Source organism: Trichomonas vaginalis, chromosome IV, assembly GCF_026262505.1.
Source record: "Trichomonas vaginalis G3 chromosome IV, whole genome shotgun sequence".
In the NCBI taxonomy this organism is placed as follows: domain Eukaryota; phylum Parabasalia; order Trichomonadida; family Trichomonadidae; genus Trichomonas; species Trichomonas vaginalis.
In genome coordinates, this window is record NC_067206.1 from 26,708,853 (window position 1) to 26,728,641 (window position 19,789).

Genomic DNA, 19,789 nt, shown 5'->3' on the forward strand with positions numbered 1-19,789 from the left:
TCCCTTACATGTAAGTAGCTCTGGTAAAGTCTTCTCATTTCTGCTAACTTTTGGAGTATAGCTTCGTAGTTTAGAAGTTTTAATTTTAATTGTCTTATTCCACTCTTGACATCTAAACGGTAACTATCCATGAGGTCAAGAGTAGCTTTGGTAGCTTTAAGTGGAGCTATCTGTTCCTTGACTTCTGCAATTTTGGTTGCAATTGTGATTTGAGCTCCTTCAAGTTCGCCGTCTATGTCGTTCTCAACATCTTCAACCATAGCTTGAAACTCTTCATCGGTCCATTGAGTTTGGTGTGGGACGAATTTAACTTGCTTCATTCAAAAATGAAAAAAATGTTTTTACTCAAAGCGTGCCATGTATATGGCTATAAGAAACTTACCAGAAGGCTTCTTCTTCACATGCGTAAAAACATAAAAAAAGTGAAGTTAAAATGAGATGTTTAAAGAACTGGCTGAATGTCGCCTTCACAGGTTATGTAGAACGGCTGACCCGAGAAGTGAAGGAGAGACTGAACTGCCAATTTCATATGGGGTAGGGGGTTCTCCTTGTTTGGTATTTTTATCCAAGGACGTTTGTTTAGGAACTTAACAAGAGCTTCTCTTTTGGCGTCCTTTATGTCATCGTAGGCTGTCCCGTCTGGTATTTGAATTGGAATTCCAGTCGAAGTCTCGAGCTGAAGTGTAGACCTTCCAGAAATAGAGATGAACTTGACCTTGGGCTTCATGACCTTGCGCAAGTAGTCTTTTACGCAGTCGTTAATTTCAATTAGGTAAATTGCCTCGTCAAATCCTTCTGGCATTCTGAGTCCTTCCATCCGACAAGAAAATATTTTCCCGACAAAGGGAAAATATTTTCCCGACAAAGGGAAAATATTTTCCTTCCGACGGTTAAGCCACAAACGAATGTCCGACGTCCCACCAACCGAGCCCATTCCCAAGCCAGAAAAACCGAAAGCTGCAGAACCACAACAGTCTCCTCAGCAACCTCAGTTCCAGCAAGTACTTCCACCAAATTACTACCAATTTCCACCTCAAGGTTACTACCAATTTCCACCACAAGGCTTCCCGAACTACCCTCCTCCTCAGCTTATGCCTTACTTCCCCAACCCTTGGATGTTCCAGCAAGCTCCACCCCAGCAATTCCAATCTCAATCCCAATCGAAGAGAGACCAAGACTTCGAAGAAGGTCTGAACCGCTTACGCAAAGAGTATGCCACAGCCCCAATGGAAGACGACAGGCTTTCAGTCTCTTCCCTCAAATCGACCGATTCGACTCGTACCACAGATTCGGTCAAAGACAGAGACGACTACCTCAAGCAGTCTGAGAGACTCTTCATCCTACAACCATTTACAGTTGGAGCTCTCAAGAACATGCGCAATTACGAAGGTCAAACACCAGCTGGAGACCGCAAAACAGACGTACTCGCAAGAGCCGTCCAGCTCGTCAAGACAAAGACTGAGATAGTCGACTTCATTCTTGCAGCTTGCCCATACAAGTAAAAAAATAAACAATTACGAGTTAAACTTTTTATTCTTTCTTTTCTGAGTTGTTTAGAGCTGGTTTCTCTTGTAGGAACCTTTCGTACTCTTCCACGGTCATGTAATCGCGAATTTGGTACGCAATTCCAGGTTCGTTGTTTTTGAACCTTACGTATGTAACGCTTCCATCCTCCTCAGGGAAGTAAGCTGCTAACATCTGACCAAGTTTTCTCGGTGACTCGGAGCTCATTAAAAATGTCACTTTTTAAACGTTAAGTTTTTAGTCTTATTTTACCCTTTGTTTGTCAAGAACATACTGCCATGCTGCTCTTCTGAGTTCGTCTGTATTTTGGAAGTGTTGCACCTTCGAGTCTTCTGACATGAAAAAAATGACCAAATTTCATGATATAACTGTATTTTTTTGACGAAGTGAACTTTTACTCTTCGTCAAAAAAATTCCTGAAATCATATCTTTTATACAAGATAGAAAAAAAAAGTTAGTTTTATTTTTTTTTATTTTTTTATTTTGTATGTAAGAACAGGAAATGTTAAACACTGAGTTTGAAACAGTTAAAAAGATAGACAATGAGACCAAAGTGGTTAGAATAGGTGATTTAAACGTAAGATACTCAAAGAAATACAACAAATATTCTTTGTCAGACATTTTAACACTATCTGAAAAGAAAACATCCCACGACTGGGTTAGAAATGCTTCTACTCAGAAAATTTTGACAAGAAATCCTGAGCTTATGATATCGGTAAGATTCTATGGAACAAGAGCATATCTTATAGACAAAAGTCTTATACCAGTAGTTTTGTTCTGGTTAGACCCAGTTGTTGGATATAATTTCATAACATATGGTTCATTCGATACGGAACGTTGCAGTGAAGGCTTACTTTACATCGTTCAGAAACCGAAGGACTTCAATACAAAGAGATATAAGATAGGAAGAACATATAATATAACTAAAAGATATGACAGTATAGTCAATAGAGTTAAGGTTGTGTTTGTTAACGATATGAGAGCTGCTGAAACAGAACTACTTGAAAAGTTTGAGAAGATGTATGGTGCTCCCACGAAAGGTAAAGAAACGTTTGAAGTAGATGAGATCGACAAAGCTATAAAATTATTTGACGAAGTTGCTGAAAAATACATGTAAAGCGTTTATTTTTGGTCTTTTATACAAGATAGAAAATAACGCTAGTTTTTTAAAAAATATTTTTTTTATTTTGTATGTAAAGACAGATATGTCAACATCAGAGAACACAACAACTGCTATCGTTCATGAAGCCATAAGTGAAGAATATGAGTGGGTTCAGTATAACAAACAGTTACGTCTCATTCGTTCGGTCAAAGATGACATGTACCAAATGCAAAGTATTTTGACAGCATGTTTTGCACCAGATACTAAGGTTCCTAAAGACTGGTTTAGGAACCAAAGCACTATTGAACTATTAAATGAAGCACAGCGAGACATACTTTTTTCTGAAAATCGTGAAGAACAGCGAGTGGGAGAAAAACCCCAGTCGCCAAAACTCTATGAAAATCGTGAAAAATTGCCAAATGGTTTGAGAGGCTGGTATGTACATAGACTTCTTGTAAATGCTGTTGCAATGTGGGCTTCACCTCGTTATGCTTGGTATGTTTGTAAACTTCTTGACGAAATTCATAGACAAGAACGTGAAGAGCTAGAGAACAAGCTTGAAGCAAAAGACAAAACCATACAGAAAAGAATACCACGTTCGGTACCAAAAGGAAAGGAAAAGAACTATAAGTATATGATTTACACTGAAGAGATGGAAAATGAAGAAGATAAAGATATGGTTATGTTGCATTTAGTCAGAAGAAACAACAAAAGCTTTTACGACCTTGCTAAGATTTACAAATCTGACAGAAATTGGTTCTATCGCGAAAACTTACCGATTTCAATGACACCGAATGAAGATGTTAAACAGATAGTTCAAGATACGTTACCTCAAACACACTATGATATGAAAGGTTGTACAATACTTACATTCAAAGAAGATTTGCCATTACTGAAAGAAAAGATAACAGAGTATTTTGACAACTTCAAACAAGCAGAGTAAATGAACCATTTATTTTTCAAGCTTGACACCAAAGATGGCTCAGGTAGCTCTATAAGGTAAATTGTCTTGTCAAATCCTTCTGGCATTCCGAGTCCTTCCTTCCAACAGGAAAAAAATTTCCTTCCAACAGGAAAATTTTTTCCTTCCTACAGGAAAAAATTTTCCTTCCTACAGGAAAAAATTTTCCTTCCGACAGGAAAAATTTTTCCAGTTGTCCGTCCGTAAACCATTCAAATTTTCGAAAATTGAGAACTTTTTGGCCGACCTTCAGAAAAAGTTTTTCCTTCCGACAGGAAAAGTTTTTCCTTCCGACAGGAAAAATTTTTCTTTCCGACAGGAAGAGTTCTTCCTTCCGACAGGAAAAGTTCTTCCTTCCGACAGGACACAAACGGATGGCTGACGTTCCTCTTCCTGAATGTCTTCCAAAGCCAGAAGAACCGACAGCCCCAGCACCACAACAGACTAAGACTCAAACACTTACATTTTTACGCTTGACTTTTTACAATTTGAACTTTGTTTGCGTAGATATGAATTCTGAAAGAAGTATGAGGGTCTTGTATGACTTTGTACTTCTCCATAGTTCATGTCTGTCAAACTTACCTGCCATGGACTCTTTCATAAGTTCCATGAAATCGTCTTCGGACAATCCGGGGAAAAGTATAATATCAGTAAGTATTCTCTTTACATCCTTACTTAAACTCTTTGCTGTCTGTACACAAATGACAACTGAGATGTTAAAGTGTCTGAGCTTCTTAAGAATTCGACACATATCTTGTTCTCTGTTCTTTAACAAAGGATGAGAAGCAAAGTCATCTAAGATAAGAAGACACCTGTGAGGGTATGTCTTCCAATCGTAAGATTGCAATTTCTTCGAAATGTATTCTATCTCTTTCTGTTTGTTTCTGAAGTGTTTCTTCTCTAATATTCTCTGCATTTCCTCATTAGGGTCTTTAAACTTCGAATTGACATACTCATTTATAGCATTATACTTCAAAACTCTTCTTTGGTACTTCTTTATCCAATCTAACAACTCAGTATCCTTTATACATACTAACTTAGACTTCTTTATGATATCTTTGAACGAATTGACGGTTTGGTCAAATTGACCAGAAGTACTACAAATGACTACTAACTCATAGAATGGGTTCTTCTCATCTAGTTCTTGTTGTTGTGCAGCCATTTTAAGATAAGTGAAAGTCTTACCCGACCCAGGTGGTGCGATTAGACCTGTTATACCATTCTGAGCAAATAAGAACTTGTCATGTATGGGTTTTATCTGAGCATTTTCTAACTTCCTCTTGTTCTTATTTAAAACATTCTCAAATTTCTTGTCAATGTCAGCAAACTTTTTTTCTAACATATTTTTAGAAAAATTAAAATTTTTATCTTTTAGAAAATGTCTAGCGATTTCGCTATCTATATTCGAGACAAGCTTTTCGACAGCAAAACATCTGTCGACCATAAAATCTTACATAGTGTAAACAAGAAAGGGGAATTTGTTCTAAAGTTCTGTTTCTGGGAATATGACAAGAACCATAAAACATTAAGCAGAGCAGTCTTAAAATTTGTCAATGACAGACTTGTTGACAGAGATGACGCCTCTTGGAGAGATGAAGTCCAACAAAACTTCTTAGAATGCAAAGAAGACACATGCGCTGTTCTTGAAAATGAAATAGAAAACAGAATAGAAGAGCTATTAAATGACAAAGCACTTTTACAAAAATATGGTTCTGAGAAGTTTGACATAACTCCACCAGAGAAGAAGAAGAGAGAAAAGAAAGAAAAGAAAGTAGAAGAAGAGAAGAAAGAACCAGAGCCAGAGAAAAAGAAATTTGACATGTAAAAATAAAATTTTATTTTTAGAACATTTCTGGGTCAATGTCAATGTTCTCTTCCTCTTTAGGAGCAAACACTGGCTTAGACTCTAAAATCTTTTTACCCAATTTACCTTGAACTTCAACTATCTTAGACTCATAATATTCATAGTCGTCTGCTTTCTTTGGTTCATAAGGTATAACAAGTTTGTATGCTTTGCCTTCTTTAAGGTTTGAGAACCTTCTGTCAAAACTTTCTTTGACTGTTAACAAACCTTCTATGTCTAAGTCTTCAAATTTCGCACCATTTTTAGTCACAATAGCAAACTTAACTGGTTCGATGTTCCAAACTTTGTCAAATGTAGACTTTTCAAAATGGTAGAAGTAAACATTCAAATATGTGAATGGGTCTAGTTCTTCTTTAAGTCCTGACATATACTTGTTTACTGAGATGAATTTCGTCATCTTTTCTATCGGATAAAAAAATATTTTTTTTTAAAATTTACTCAGAAAAATTTTTCTTTGTATATACACCATTCTGTACGTCTAAAAGACTTTTGACATTTGCCAAGAATGTTCGTTTAGACGCTGTCATATAACCATACTCTTGACAATATTGTTTATACGAATCGTACAATGACCTTTCATCTAAACACTCAAAGTCAGTCTCATCTATGAACAGTTCATATACACTCTTGTTTGCTTCTAACAATGTTTGTCTCTCTTCGGTATGTGGAATTTGTCTTGGATTGAACTTAGAAATATCTAATGTCATGAAATATGAGAACAAGTGGTTGTAAAAGTTAGGTGTCAAAGTTTCTGCTAAGTCGTCAAAATATTCTGTATCTTGCATATGAGAATCTGACGTTCTGACAACTACATATCTTCTGTCAGAACTTTCTAACTTCATCGGAACAGCATTGTTTGAAACCATGATGAAATTTGCAACATTTTCACAAACTCTTTGGTCTTTATATTTTCTTTCAACAACTCCAACTTTGTCTGTTATAAGACTCTTCAAAGCATCTGAGTTCAAAACTTTTGTTGTATCTATACTTTGAAGTTCGTTACATACTATAAGTTTCATATTCTCTATTGAAGAGTTAAACTTACCGCAGATGTTTTCTAAGTTTGTCATATTAGGGTTCGAATAGCCCTCTAACAGTTTGCATAAGATATCTGTAAAGAAAGTGTTCTTACCTGTTCCTTGTTTTCCAATTATGATGAGAGCAGTTTCATTTTTAGCACTTGGATGTTGTAAGATGTTTGCAAACCAACATAAGATATACTCATAGACTCTTTCGTTTCCATTGCATATAATTTCTTTGACATGGTCTAACCAAGCTTCTATAACATTTTCTTTCCATTCTACTTGTTCGTATTTATATCCAGTGAAGATAGAATAGAAGTTTGGAGATGGTGTATAGAACTTTATACCACGAACTGAAAAATCTTCTAACTTTGACAATAAGATATCCCAAGCATCTAACATCTTCATACCAACTTGTACGACTTTTATTTTCTTAAGTTTCTGTCTACATTCTTGTTCAGACACTATGGTTGCTCTTGGTTTGTTAAAGACTACATCCCATTCTTTCATGACATAACATTCTGGGGCAGAGTCAACATAAATGACTAAACGTTTCAAATTCTCGACTGCTTTGTTATAGTCTCTAAATGGACACATATTTCTGAAGGCTTGGAAGTCATAAAAATCTGAAACATCTATTCTGTACATTTTTATAAAAATAAAAAAAATATTTTTTTTATTCTTGACTTTGTTGTTGCATTTGTTCCATTTGTTGCATTTGTTGTTCTTGAGCTATTTGTTGTTGAAGTTGTTCTTGTAATACAATACTTTCACCAGTTGCATCTTCCAATTCGAAACTTTCTGCCGTCATTGACAAATACATAGGACATAAAAGTTTTACAGGAACAAAGTTTGCGTCGACTAAGGTTAAGTTTATGTTTGCTAAAGTGTTTGAGTTTACTAAAGCTGAAAACTCTGCATTCGAATGAACAATAGGCAAACCAGCAGAGAATGTGTTGTTTATACGCATGAGTATCTTTTGGTCATAGTAGTTTCTGTCGACATTCGAATAGCACTTTGAACCTAAGTTTGAAACAATATATAAAATAGGTGTACTTAAAGTCAATGGAACGGATAGACCTTGTATGACACCTTTTCCTGTTATAGGAAACTGTTGGTAGTAAAAACCAGATATAAGTTTTGTATTATAGCTCATATCGTTTATACTAAACTCAGTCGGACATCCAAACATAATGAAACCTGCTCTAGTTGCAGCACATGTTACATCCGTCCTTAAAGTATTAAATAAGTCAACAAAACCTGTTGGTGGTATATCTGAGTAAGTATCTTCAAAGGAGTATTTTTTACCATTCACAACAATAAAATCTTCTGGTGTCAAAAGAGCAAAACAGGCTTTAGTCGTCATTGTGTTTAAGGTTAGTTTACAATATCGTCCTTGAGGACTTTGTAAGTTTGTTGTTATAGAATTATATGACTCAGGGTTTTTAGTCGTAATAGTATAAACCACTATGTCTTCTGCCATTTACTTAGCAAATAAATTTTAATGAAATGTTGTGGTCGTCAAATATTTTTATGACGTCTGGGAAACTATATTTTAAGTTCAACGTTTCACCTCCTTTCATAACGTATATCTTGTCAATGACATTATATGAAACACCACAGCAAGCAATGTCGGGTTCTATTTCTTTGATGTTTATATCGTCTGCCTCTGTCAAAAGTTTCAATAGTTCTTTCAAAATTTCATGAGGTGCGATGACATATGAGTTCACTTTTACAGGGTTGTGTTCGACCAAGTTTAACATTATACCTAAAGCCTGACAAATCTTCTCCTGAGTTTTAAGCTTATCTTTCAGTTGCATGTAGTCGTTTCGAATATCTGCAACAGAACTTAAGTCTCTGCTAACTTCAGGATATGTTGGTTGTTCTTTTACAGGAACTATTGTTATACCATCTTTGTCTTCGTATGGTTTCTCCACTTCAACATCTCTTTCTTTGACATTGACAACAACACTTTGACTGTTTGTTTGAGTTGGTGAATTTAACTTCACATCTGCCACCGCCATTAAACCTTTTGAAACACTTACGCTTCTATTTTTCGGAAATGACATTTTACTTAGAATAAAAAGATGGACGTATTTGAGTATCTCTTCGAATTGAAGCAAAACAAAGTTTACACACACAAACAATACAAATACACTGATAGAATAGTTCTTTATACAAACAATGGAAAATGTTATAGAATAGCAGTCTTTGCTGAACCAAAATATTTTCATAAAGCAGAGAGAGTTGGTATAACTGAAATGGTGAAAGTTCTTGAAGGAGACAAAAATATAACAACAAAACTGACCGATATTTCTAAAGGTAAGTTTATAATACAATACTATGTCAAAACTGGCGTACTGTCAATATTTGACGGAGAGAAGTCAGTTCAAGAACAACTTACTGACCTGCTGCCAAAATCTGCTCGATGGAAGCTGTCGTTATGCCAATCTGTGGAGCCCCAGCAGGTTTCATCGAACGAATCTTCAAAAGAGCATCTTCCGTGAAAAGTGCTATTGGTTTTGTAAACTTCTTTGCTTTCAATTCATCTGGACCGTCTCTGTCACCAGTATATTGTATTTGAACTGTACCAACAGTTGAAATACCACCCATAAAGTCTTCTGAGTCAGCAAATGGAATGCCAAGCCAAAAGTTTGAACGGTCTCCATTTGTATATTGAGTTTTTTGACCTCCTGTATGAGTCCATACTTTCACATATGGCATAATAGAACTTTGCATTTCAGGGTTAATGGTTGTTGTGAAGTTGTTGTTAAAGTTCATAGCATCTAATGTCAAGTTGTATGACCTCATATCCTCAACTGTAGAATATTCTTCTCTTGGATAATATTTGCCATCTATGTTTATATGATATTTAATACCAGGGTTGTAGAAACAAGAATAGTCATTTATAGTTCGTCTGAACAGTACAAACATAGTATCTGCATGTTTCATTGCAGTTGTTAAAGCAATATCTGTTCTTGCACCTGGGTCAGCACTTTGGTTTCCAACTTCACCTGCAAAGTCTTTGACAGATATTTGGTGTATAGGGAACATAAGTGGAACTGCAATATATTTGGCAGCTAAAGCATTTGAAATATCTGGGTCCAACATATAGACTGCAAGTCTGCTTTCTATTCTCTTGCATTCAAACTTTTCGCATGTGAACTTAACTGGGTCCCAAGCAGTTCCAGCAGCATTGAAATAATAGTTTACTTCAGTGTTGAGGTTTGAGAAACCAAAGTCTAAGTCGACTTTGTCTTTGCAAAATTCGGCGAATGACGTTTGATTTGCTCCCTTTACGTCTGTAAGAGTGAATGGGTCTTGTGTTGGTGCAATGACTAAGTTATTTTTGCTTGGAGTAAGTTCGATAGAAATTTTTCCTGCCCAGTTTGGCAAGTATCTTAAAAACCTGAAGATGAGGAAAGATGACAAAGGAACTCTAAGTTTCAGTTTTACTTTGGTTACTGCTGCTGCAGTTTGTCCAGAAAGGTTAACATAAATTCCTGGAACGTTAGGGTCAAGTCTTCTTATTTTCTCAATAGTTGCATACTGGTCTGTTTGTTCTCTAGCTTGTGGTTGTACTGAGTTTCTCAAAGCGAACCATTCATAGTTTGCCCATGTTACTGTTTGGACTAAGTCAGAGTTAGAATATATCTTATATCCCATGAAAACTTCTGGAGCATATTGGTATCCGACATAGAAAATTCCATTGCAACCTTTCTTGTCAGACAACTTGGCAGAAGGTTTTATTTCAATGTCTTGTTCCACGTATAAGAAAGAGTTGTCAATAGAAATAATATGAAACCTGTCGCAAGCAATATCTACTGTTGTTGAAGAACCTTCACCAAACTCACCTACGTTTCCATAAGAAACAGCAGTTGTATATTCGTAAGTTCCAGGAACTATTTCTGACCTTCTAATGGCATTGTCGCATTCGTTATACCATTCGGAAACATTTCCATTCATGGCATCCAAAACTGTTGGCGTTATATTCTGAGCGGCGTACATTTCATATGGGTAAAAATATAGAATAGTTGGATTTATGTGTCATAATAGAACCCACGTGGACTAAGCTTTACTTTCTTCCTGACTGAGTTTTTAACTCTTCTTTTTCCTTCATTGCCACTACTTTCACTAGATGAAGTTACTTCTTCGTCAATGTTTTGTAAAGACTTTCTCATGAACTTCTTCGTCAATGTTTTATTGAGACTTTGTCATGAACTTCTTCGTCAATGTTTTGTAAAGACTTTGTCATGAACTTTCTTGTCTATGTTTTGTTGAGACTTTGTCATGAACTTCTTCGTCAATGTTTTGTAAAGACTTTGTCATGAACTTCTTCGTCAATGTTTTATTGAGACTTTGTCATGAACTTCTTCGTCAATGTTTTGTAAAGACTTTGTCATGAACTTTCTTGTCTATGTTTTGTTGAGACTTTCTCATGAACTTTCTTGTCTATGTTTTGTAAAGACTTTGTCATGAACTTTCTTGTCTATGTTTTGTAAAGACTTTGTCATGAACTTCTTCGTCAATGTTTTGTAAAGACTTTGTCATGAACTTCTTCGTCAATGTTTTGTAAAGACTTTGTCATGAACTTCTTCGTCAATGTTTTGTAAAGACTTTGTCATGAACTTTCTTGTCTATGTTTTGTAAAGACTTTGTCATGAACTTTCTTGTCTATGTTTTGTTGAGACTTTCTCATGAACTTTCTTGTCAATGTTTTGTAAAGACTTTGTCATGAACTTCTTCGTCAATGTTTTGTAAAGACTTTCTCATGAACTTTCTTGTCAATGTTTTGTAAAGACTTTGTCATGAACTTCTTCGTCAATGTTTTGTAAAGACTTTGTCATGAACTTCTTCGTCAATGTTTTGTAAAGACTTTGTCATGAACTTTCTTGTCAATGTTTTGTAAAGACTTTGTCATGAACTTCTTCGTCAATGTTTTGTTGAGACTTTCTCATGAACTTTCTTGTCAATGTTTTGTAAAGACTTTCTCATGAACTTTCTTGTCTATGTTTTGTCAAAACTTTCTTGTCTATGTTTTCTCATGAACTTTCTTGTCTATGTTTTGTAAAGACTTTGTCATGAACTTCTTCGTCAATGTTTTGTAAAGACTTTCTCATGAACTTTCTTGTCTATGTTTTGTAAAGACTTTGTCATGAACTTTCTTGTCTATGTTTTGTTGAGACTTTCTCATGAACTTTCTTGTCTATGTTTTGTAAAGACTTTGTCATGAACTTTCTTGTCTATGTTTTGTTGAGACTTTCTCATGAACTTCTTCGTCAATGTTTTGTAAAGACTTTGTCATGAACTTCTTCGTCAATGTTTTGTAAAGACTTTGTCATGAACTTTCTTGTCTATGTTTTGTAAAGACTTTGTCATGAACTTTCTTGTCTATGTTTTGTTGAGACTTTCTCATGAACTTTCTTGTCTATGTTTTGTAAAGACTTTGTCATGAACTTTCTTGTCTATGTTTTGTAAAGACTTTGTCATGAACTTCTTCGTCAATGTTTTGTAAAGACTTTGTCATGAACTTCTTCGTCAATGTTTTGTAAAGACTTTGTCATGAACTTCTTCGTCAATGTTTTGTAAAGACTTTCTCATGAACTTTCTTGTCTATGTTTTGTAAAGACTTTGTCATGAACTTTCTTGTCTATGTTTTGTTGAGACTTTCTCATGAACTTTCTTGTCAATGTTTTGTAAAGACTTTGTCATGAACTTCTTCGTCAATGTTTTGTAAAGACTTTCTCATGAACTTTCTTGTCAATGTTTTGTAAAGACTTTGTCATGAACTTCTTCGTCAATGTTTTGTAAAGACTTTGTCATGAACTTCTTCGTCAATGTTTTGTAAAGACTTTCTCATGAACTTTCTTGTCAATGTTTTGTAAAGACTTTGTCATGAACTTCTTCGTCAATGTTTTGTAAAGACTTTGTCATGAACTTCTTCGTCAATGTTTTGTAAAGACTTTCTCATGAACTTTCTTGTCTATGTTTTGTCAAAACTTTCTTGTCTATGTTTTCTCATGAACTTTCTTGTCTATGTTTTGTAAAGACTTTGTCATGAACTTTCTTGTCTATGTTTTGTAAAGACTTTGTCATGAACTTCTTCGTCAATGTTTTGTAAAGACTTTGTCATGAACTTTCTTGTCTATGTTTTGTCAAAACTTTCTTGTCTATGTTTTCTCATGAACTTTCTTGTCTATGTTTTGTAAAGACTTTGTCATGAACTTCTTCGTCAATGTTTTGTAAAGACTTTCTCATGAACTTTCTTGTCTATGTTTTGTAAAGACTTTGTCATGAACTTTCTTGTCTATGTTTTGTTGAGACTTTGTCATGAACTTTCTTGTCTATGTTTTCTCATGAACTTTCTTGTCTATGTTTTCTCATGAACTTTCTTGTCTATGTTTTGTCAAAACTTTCTTGTCTATGTTTTGTCATGAACTTTCTTGTCTATGTTTTCTCATGAACTTTCTTGTCTATGTTTTGTCAAAACTTTCTTGTCTATGTTTTGTCATAGTTTGTATTTGAGTCTTCGCTTATTGTTTGCATGACTCTTTCCTGAGTTTCCTTCAGGCTCTTCTAGCTGTTGTTGCTGAACTATTTCTTCCATGTCTGGTTGTATCTGAACTTCTTCCTGTTGAGTTTCTTGTACCTCATCTGCTGGCATTTCATATATTCCGAGACCGTTTTTAACAAGTTCCCTATCTAAGTCATCCGGACTCATAAGCCTTTCTTCTTTCGTTCCGTCTCTATATTCTGCGCTTTTCATTGCCTTTTGCATGGCTGCGTCGTTATTTTTACTTTCTTGTGCTAAGTTTTCATACTGTACGGTTTGGTTTTGCAACTGTAAAAGTTTTTCTGCCTTTACATTTGCTTCAACTTCTTTTTTATACTCATCGCTATCCATATATGTCTTCAGGGCTTTTTGTTTTATCTCTTCATCTTTCAGTACTTTATATTGAGTAGTATGGTTTTTCAAATTTATGACATCTTGTTCCATTTTTGCTACTTCTGCTGCTTTTTCTGACACTTTTTTCGCATATTGCTCTGTACTTAGTTCTTTCAGTTGTTCTTCTTTCTTCTTTTTCTCTACGTTTAACTCATTGAGTTTCTTTGTGTGTCTGTCATATTCTAGTTTCTTTTCGTTTTCACCTATTTGTCTCTGTATGTCTATGTTTGACTTTTTGACATCTGCTATTTGATTTTTGAGTGAACTCAAATTCATTTGACTTTGAGGGTTATAGGCTGTTCCGTCTGCAGCTCCACCATAGCCTGCCATTTTCGCTAAAAGTGCCGCTCTTAAACCTCCACTCTGTGCACCAATGACTCGGTTTAAAAGCATAGGATTGCTTGACATTTGTTGCAACATAGTGGGGTCATTCAGCATTTGTTGTTGCAACTGTTGTTGTGGTGTCAGTCTTACTATTGGATGTTTCAATGCTCTCTTCCTCTTACGTATATTCTTACGTAGCTTACGTGGCATTTTAAGTGAAGTTAAAAAGCGGCTTTTGACAGATGTTTATATGACACTTTCTCCGGTTTATAGGACCTCTCTCATATTCTATCTAAAACTCATAGTCATGGATGTCCTCTAACCATCTCATAACGGTTTCCAAACCACTTTTATCGGATGTAAAGTAAAAACATGGATGGTTATGTACAACGTCTAAAGTTTCTAAAGAGTCTCTCAAAGTCCAGTCTACTTGGAACACACGTAACTTTTCTGTAGCGACGATAGACCCTTACTTGTCCGGACAACAGTTATACTATTTTGAGTTCTCTACAAAAATTTTAGGGGCTAGAAGGCACGAAGTGCCTGGAAGGCCCCCTTACCCAAAAAAACCTCATTTTATACTAAACTCATTTTATACTAACATCTTCGGGGCTAGAGGGCACGAAGTGCCTGGAGGCCCCACTACCTTTTTTTTTTTTTTTTATTATACTTTCAAAACTGTCGCATTTTGAGAAACACGTGTAATCTCATATGAATTTGAATAAAATTGTATTATGAGGTGCGGAATTACATATGGTTCGTTTCTTTTTGTATATATATGACTGTGATCATCAAATACAGATTTAGAAAAAAATATTACCCAGATTTTCCTTACTTTTACCACCCCTCTAAAGCTGGGGACACCGCCTATCGTTGGGTGTAGCTATTAAATAGAACCACCAAGGGTATTTTTCGAGCTGATGGTGTAGTGTAGTGGAACCATCTGACATGATGATTCATTATGCCAAGGTTTGATTCCCATTTAGCCTTTTTTTTTCTTTTTTGGATCATGAATTTTTTTTTGGGTCACTATAAGATTTGTTTCATGTTCTAAATCTGCTGCATATGTAATCTATTTTTATTTACCTATTTTTTAAAAATCTATTGGATTGCCAAATTTGAATATATTTAAAATCATAAAACTCCAAAAAAACTATAAATATATGTTTTATGCATAGTGCCGATACTCGAATATCAGATTACTTAGATCCATGAATAATATCCGAATTTTTTTTCTTAAAATTAAACTTCAAAATTTCTTGCAATCTTATTCTTAATCAATTGTAAATTTTTAAAACCATTTTTTAAAATAATTTTGCGTAAATTTTATTCTCATGTTGTTTTAATCGAAAATTGATACATTTTCAAAAAAATAATATTGACTTATGAAATTCATTTTTAAGGTGAAATAGTATTGTTTTTATTAAAGTATATAAATAATATATAAAAAATTAATGAATAATATAAGCAGATTTTTAGTTTACAAAACAAATATGAGCAATGCAATTTCAAACTTTTGCTGGCAATTTCGATATTGCTCAAGTTTGTAGTATTTGTGATACCTATAACATCGGCTTAATCAAAATTCGATTTTTCTTATGAGTTATTGAGAAAATTTGATTGCAATGAGAAGGATTTCGACGTTTTTGATAAACTAAGAGCTGAGCTTTAGGGGTTCAGTTCATTTATGGCTGTAGTTTGATGCGTAGATCTCTTTTTTATTGTAAATTCTTTCAGCATGGAGATCGAGAATGAATCTTTTGAGAACTTTATGAGTTTTTACACCCGTAAAGAGGTCCTTCGAGGAAAGATAGTCCAGACTACATGAAGATGTGGGTTAACCAAAAAAATCCGATGGTTTCCCCATATTCATGTAGATCTTCGAAAAAATGAGCACCAAAAAAGCCAAAAAAATAGACTTTTTATTGGATTTGTACACTAGATCAATAATCTATTTAGGATCTGACACTCTTTTTAGCCAGAGATATGAGGTCCTTTCTAGGAAAACGATCTATTCATCCATAAAAAAATGAATTATCGTTTTCCCCAGAAATTACATGGGGAGTGGTAAAAGTAAGGAAAATCTGGGTAGTATAAATTTGTTTTTACTTTTATTTCGAAAAAGTAACAATAATCGTAAAAGGGTATTGATAGGCTTGCTAAAGTAACTAATTTTAGCTGTCAAATACTTTTGTATTTTGAAGTAAATTAGTATAAATTTGTTTTTACTTTTATTTCGAAAAAGTAACAATAATCGTAAAAGGGTATTGATAGGCTTGCTAAAGTAACTAATTTTAGCTGTCAAATACTTTTGTATTTTGAAGTAAATTAGTATAAATTTGATATTATTTTAACTCCCTTTGAAAACCTCAATTTTCCATACAGAGGGAACGGGAATAGCATCCAATATTCCCTGAGAATGGTTGCGCATTCTCAGTTCCCTCTATATTTCGAACGAAGCTCTCATCGGTCTTTTTTTTTAATACTAAACGTTTTTTTTCCCTGTCACTTTTAGCTAAAATTTGGGTTTGCCGAAAATGAATAGAACAAGTATTTATTTACGATTTAATAAAAAATTATATGAACAACAACTTAATTTGATCTTCATCGATATCGAAATTAGTAAGTACATTGGTCCAAAAGTCTTCATTATGTTGCTTTTGAGTGTTAGGTGGTGTTTCAGGAGCTGGTTCTTCTACTCGGTATCTTGGGTCATTTTTCCTGACAAGCTGTTTGTGACGTATTTTTACTTGATCACCAGATCTGTTTTTAAGGAACTTTGCAATTATAGCCCATTTATTTCCATATATTTTGTATGATTCAAGAATTAACTTGTCCTCGTTTTTGGTCCATTCATCGCGATTTTGACTTAAAAAGCCTTTAAAACGTTCGAAAATAGCACGTCTGGTGTGAGTCCTACGAAATCTTTTCTCAAGAATATCTAATGCCCTCTTTGTATTCTCTTTTTGCCTCTTAAACACTGCAATTATCTTATCATCTTCTTCTTTGGAAAAGCGATGTATCTCTCTCTTGGACATTCCAGAATTTAAACCAAATAAACAAATGACTTCACAAATTGAAGTATTCAATTTTTTTGAAAAGAATCAGTGTTTTTTTTCCATCAACTTTTATGATGTAGATTAGAAATACTTGAGTCAGTTTGATGTCAGATTGAATTTATATTTTCGAAAACATCTGAATTTTGTTTGTAATAATATAGTATATAGTTTTGTGAAAAAATCGGTAGGAGTTAAAAAACTTCAATTTAATTCAAAAATCTGACTTAAAATGAAATAAGTGAAACAAGACTGAATAATATAGAGTTAAATATTATATATAAAATATTTGTTTGAAAAGGACAGTATTTTTTTGAAATAATATTTCAGGGTTGTGTATTATTACATAAATAAAAGTTGATATTGAGTAAATAATATTTATCACAATCGATGTGCTTTCAATTTTTGAATGCACCGATATTAGTCGAATTTAATATATGCGATAGGTGTAACACTACTGTTCAATAATTATCAAAATAAAAATAAACATCAGAAAATTCAATTTTTCAATATTTATTAAATTGTATATAATTCAATTTATTAACGTTTGATTGCTCCAAAATAAGATTAAAACTTAATAATATTCTAATTCACAATTATTGTTCGATATTCTGAATGAGTGGTTTTTTCAATTCTCTCAAAAGTCGATTTCGAATTTATTCCGCAATTAAAATTTGTAACCTCATAACATTCATATTTATTTGCAAAAGAGAAAAATATATATTAAGGGTGCGCCCGGGAGGATCATGTAAACTTCAGAATTTAGAACTTTAATTTTTCAGCAATTACTTGGTCCCTAAATAGGTAGTAAAACTCTCAAAATATCAAAAAGTACAACTTGGCTCCATAATAATCCTGTCATGGTGGCAGTTTGTATTCCCTAGTATTTTCCTCTTGAATCTCTTTTTCTGTCGAAATTAAATTCAAATCTCAGAAGTAGAAGTGAATGATCGACTTATTGCTGCTATTATACGAATAAACAAATACATTATATTATTTTTATTTACATAATATCTGTTTGAAGTTCATAATTCTATAAATTTTTCTTCAAAAACATTACAATCTTGATAGTTTTGATAATGTTTAATAGGTTTTTGGCACCTTATTTAGTAATTACAACGTATCGAGTCGATCTGAACTTAATTTTCGGAAATTTAAAATATTTATCATAAGTAAAATCTGATTTGAAATTTATGTTTAATTGTTGCATGCTAAGATCAGTCATAATGTAAACCTCTCAATTTTATTGTCGTGGGAAGTATCTCAATTCCTTCAAAAAAATTGAAAAACTATTTAATTTTAAAAATATAATACTTTTAATTAGTTAATTAATTGGAGATATTTTTTTAAAAAATCACTTTTGATAATACTTTTGAGAACTTTAATTAAAAAACTATATTCAAAAATATCCAGGATATCAAGAGGGAATTGTTCCTTATGAGGTATATAGTTATGATGTATACCTCATAAGGAACAATTCCCTCCTTAAAACGAGAAAACTTGTTCGAAATGATAAACAATTTCGAACAAGTTTTCTCGTTTTTAATAACAAACTAAAGGCTATGAGGCACTGATTATATATTAGTGCCTCACAGCCTTTAGTTTCTAATAGATAGCTGGGAAACTTTCTCCAAATGATAAGTTATTCAGAGAAAGTTTCCCAGCTATCAAGAGGGAATTGTTCCTTATGAGGTATATAGTTATTATGTATACCTCATAAGGAACAATTCCCTCCTTAAAATCGTAGACATTTTTATACTTATTAATCAACCATTCAAAATCATATTCCTCTGAAAAGTTATTTTATTAAAAATTTAGAATTTTAATAAATATAGAGTTTGAATTTCATACAATACCTATATATTTTCAATAATGGAATTTGAAAACCATTCTCAAAAGTTCTCAGAAAACCTTTTTTTCATTAATTTTAAGAAATCTGAGTATTAAATTAAGTGATAAATTCGTTTGACACTACTTTAATTTTTAAATTCAAAAAATTATATATGCTTCTTAAAATGACTCAAAAAAATTTATTATAAAATAATATATAATATTAAAAATCCCACAACATTTTTTTACTTTACATAATCGTACTTCTTCGACGATTAATTTTCACTCAATTTCTATCGTTGACCGAACTTAGCATGCAACATAATTACTATATTTTGCATAATCCTAAGTAGCTTTTGTAAAAATTCATCAAAAAAATTTTAACGTGCTTTAATTTTTTATTTTTTAAAATAATACATATTATTATATAACTAGAATATTTACAAAATTTACTGCTTTCAAAAATTTAATCCTCCTCCTCTCAAATAAACGTATATCCGGGTGGCCTGTTTTTTGCAAAAAATAAAATTTCATTTTTTTATGCTTAAAAAGTCAGAATTTTTATTTGCTTCTGGGATATATGATGGCTATATCAGACGCCCATTCTTTTTGATACTCAACATTAAACATAAAACTTAGCCGTTAAGGCTCTTCTGAAAATATTTTTTTTCGAAAAATTTGCGAAAAAAATCAAAAAATTTAAAAATCCCCGAATCTAGGGATGCGACGGTTTTACGCCATGACCGTTTAAAAATAGAATAATACGCCATTTTTGGGGCCGAATGGCGGGTACGAAGTAGCCGCCATTCGGCCGAATAACAAAACAATACAAAATTATCGCCGTCCTTTTTATTTTTTTCTTTCTTTCTCTTTTTTTTCCTCTCTCTCTCTCTTTCTTTTCTCTTTCCTCTTTTTACTCCTCTTTCTCTTTTCATCATTAAACGTAGAAAGATATATTAATATTATTTTAAAATTAAAAAAAAATAAAGAAAGTATAATAAGTAATTATTTAGTTATCGATATATATATGTAAAGTGATAATCTGAGGATAATCTGAGGAGGAGTCTGAGGATTAGACCGAGGAGTAGTCTGAGGAGTTTGAGGAGTAGTCTGAGGAGTTTGAGGATAATCTGAGGAGGAGTTTGAGGAGTATTCTGAGG

At 33.3% G+C, this 19,789-nt stretch overlaps 11 protein-coding genes and 1 pseudogene across 12 annotated transcripts, besides 3 other annotated features; 4 read left to right on the forward strand and 8 right to left on the reverse strand.

The window, feature by feature from the left end:
• Nucleotides 1-10,427: part of a mobile genetic element that runs on past the window's edge.
• On the reverse strand, nucleotides 443-817 carry TVAGG3_0174280 (uncharacterized protein; the record flags this gene model as incomplete). Its single annotated transcript, XM_051225418.1, has 1 exon — nucleotides 443-817. The coding sequence occupies one exon, from the start codon at nucleotides 815-817 to the stop codon at nucleotides 443-445; it is 375 nt and encodes a 124-aa protein (XP_051110404.1).
• Nucleotides 906-1,502, forward strand: TVAGG3_0174290 (uncharacterized protein; the record flags this gene model as incomplete). Its single annotated transcript, XM_051225419.1, has 1 exon — nucleotides 906-1,502. One exon carries the CDS (start codon nucleotides 906-908, stop codon nucleotides 1,500-1,502), a length of 597 nt encoding a protein of 198 aa, XP_051110405.1.
• On the reverse strand, nucleotides 1,531-1,731 carry TVAGG3_0174300 (uncharacterized protein; the record flags this gene model as incomplete). Its single annotated transcript, XM_051225420.1, has 1 exon — nucleotides 1,531-1,731. The coding sequence occupies one exon, from the start codon at nucleotides 1,729-1,731 to the stop codon at nucleotides 1,531-1,533; it is 201 nt and encodes a 66-aa protein (XP_051110406.1).
• TVAGG3_0174310 (organellar and viral DNA polymerase type B) lies at nucleotides 2,027-2,641 on the forward strand (the record flags this gene model as incomplete). Its single annotated transcript, XM_001582191.1, has 1 exon — nucleotides 2,027-2,641. The coding sequence occupies one exon, from the start codon at nucleotides 2,027-2,029 to the stop codon at nucleotides 2,639-2,641; it is 615 nt and encodes a 204-aa protein (XP_001582241.1).
• TVAGG3_0174320 (KilA, N-terminal/APSES-type HTH, DNA-binding family) lies at nucleotides 2,730-3,486 on the forward strand (the record flags this gene model as incomplete). Its single annotated transcript, XM_001582192.2, has 1 exon — nucleotides 2,730-3,486. A coding segment is annotated over one exon (757 nt), but the record flags the coding sequence as incomplete, so codon positions are not given.
• TVAGG3_0174330 lies at nucleotides 4,055-4,929 on the reverse strand (annotated as a pseudogene). The gene has a single exon. A coding segment is annotated over exon 1 (875 nt).
• On the forward strand, nucleotides 4,966-5,412 carry TVAGG3_0174340 (uncharacterized protein; the record flags this gene model as incomplete). The annotated part of the gene is made up of 1 exon (XM_051225421.1): nucleotides 4,966-5,412. The coding sequence occupies one exon, from the start codon at nucleotides 4,966-4,968 to the stop codon at nucleotides 5,410-5,412; it is 447 nt and encodes a 148-aa protein (XP_051110407.1).
• TVAGG3_0174350 (protein of unknown function, DUF4108 family) lies at nucleotides 5,429-5,848 on the reverse strand (the record flags this gene model as incomplete). Its single annotated transcript, XM_051225422.1, has 1 exon — nucleotides 5,429-5,848. One exon carries the CDS (start codon nucleotides 5,846-5,848, stop codon nucleotides 5,429-5,431), a length of 420 nt encoding a protein of 139 aa, XP_051110408.1.
• TVAGG3_0174360 (uncharacterized protein) lies at nucleotides 6,250-7,121 on the reverse strand (the record flags this gene model as incomplete). Its single annotated transcript, XM_051225423.1, has 1 exon — nucleotides 6,250-7,121. A coding segment is annotated over one exon (872 nt), but the record flags the coding sequence as incomplete, so codon positions are not given.
• On the reverse strand, nucleotides 7,961-8,497 carry TVAGG3_0174370 (protein of unknown function, DUF4106 family; the record flags this gene model as incomplete). The annotated part of the gene is made up of 1 exon (XM_051225424.1): nucleotides 7,961-8,497. One exon carries the CDS (start codon nucleotides 8,495-8,497, stop codon nucleotides 7,961-7,963), a length of 537 nt encoding a protein of 178 aa, XP_051110410.1.
• Nucleotides 10,428-12,981: 2,554 nt separating the features above from the next.
• Nucleotides 12,982-13,953, reverse strand: TVAGG3_0174380 (protein of unknown function, DUF4106 family; the record flags this gene model as incomplete). Its single annotated transcript, XM_051225425.1, has 1 exon — nucleotides 12,982-13,953. One exon carries the CDS (start codon nucleotides 13,951-13,953, stop codon nucleotides 12,982-12,984), a length of 972 nt encoding a protein of 323 aa, XP_051110411.1.
• A 1,879-nt stretch (nucleotides 13,954-15,832) lies between these two features.
• Nucleotides 15,833-16,276: a mobile genetic element.
• Nucleotides 16,247-16,274: a terminal%2Cinverted (terminal inverted repeat of MuDR-3_TvMULE3 transposon ID:TVAGG3_0174390).
• Nucleotides 16,277-16,319: 43 nt separating the features above from the next.
• On the reverse strand, nucleotides 16,320-16,781 carry TVAGG3_0174400 (RNA polymerase II transcription regulator recruiting protein; the record flags this gene model as incomplete). Its single annotated transcript, XM_001582193.2, has 1 exon — nucleotides 16,320-16,781. The coding sequence occupies one exon, from the start codon at nucleotides 16,779-16,781 to the stop codon at nucleotides 16,320-16,322; it is 462 nt and encodes a 153-aa protein (XP_001582243.1).
• Between the last annotated feature and the right edge of the window lie 3,008 nt (nucleotides 16,782-19,789).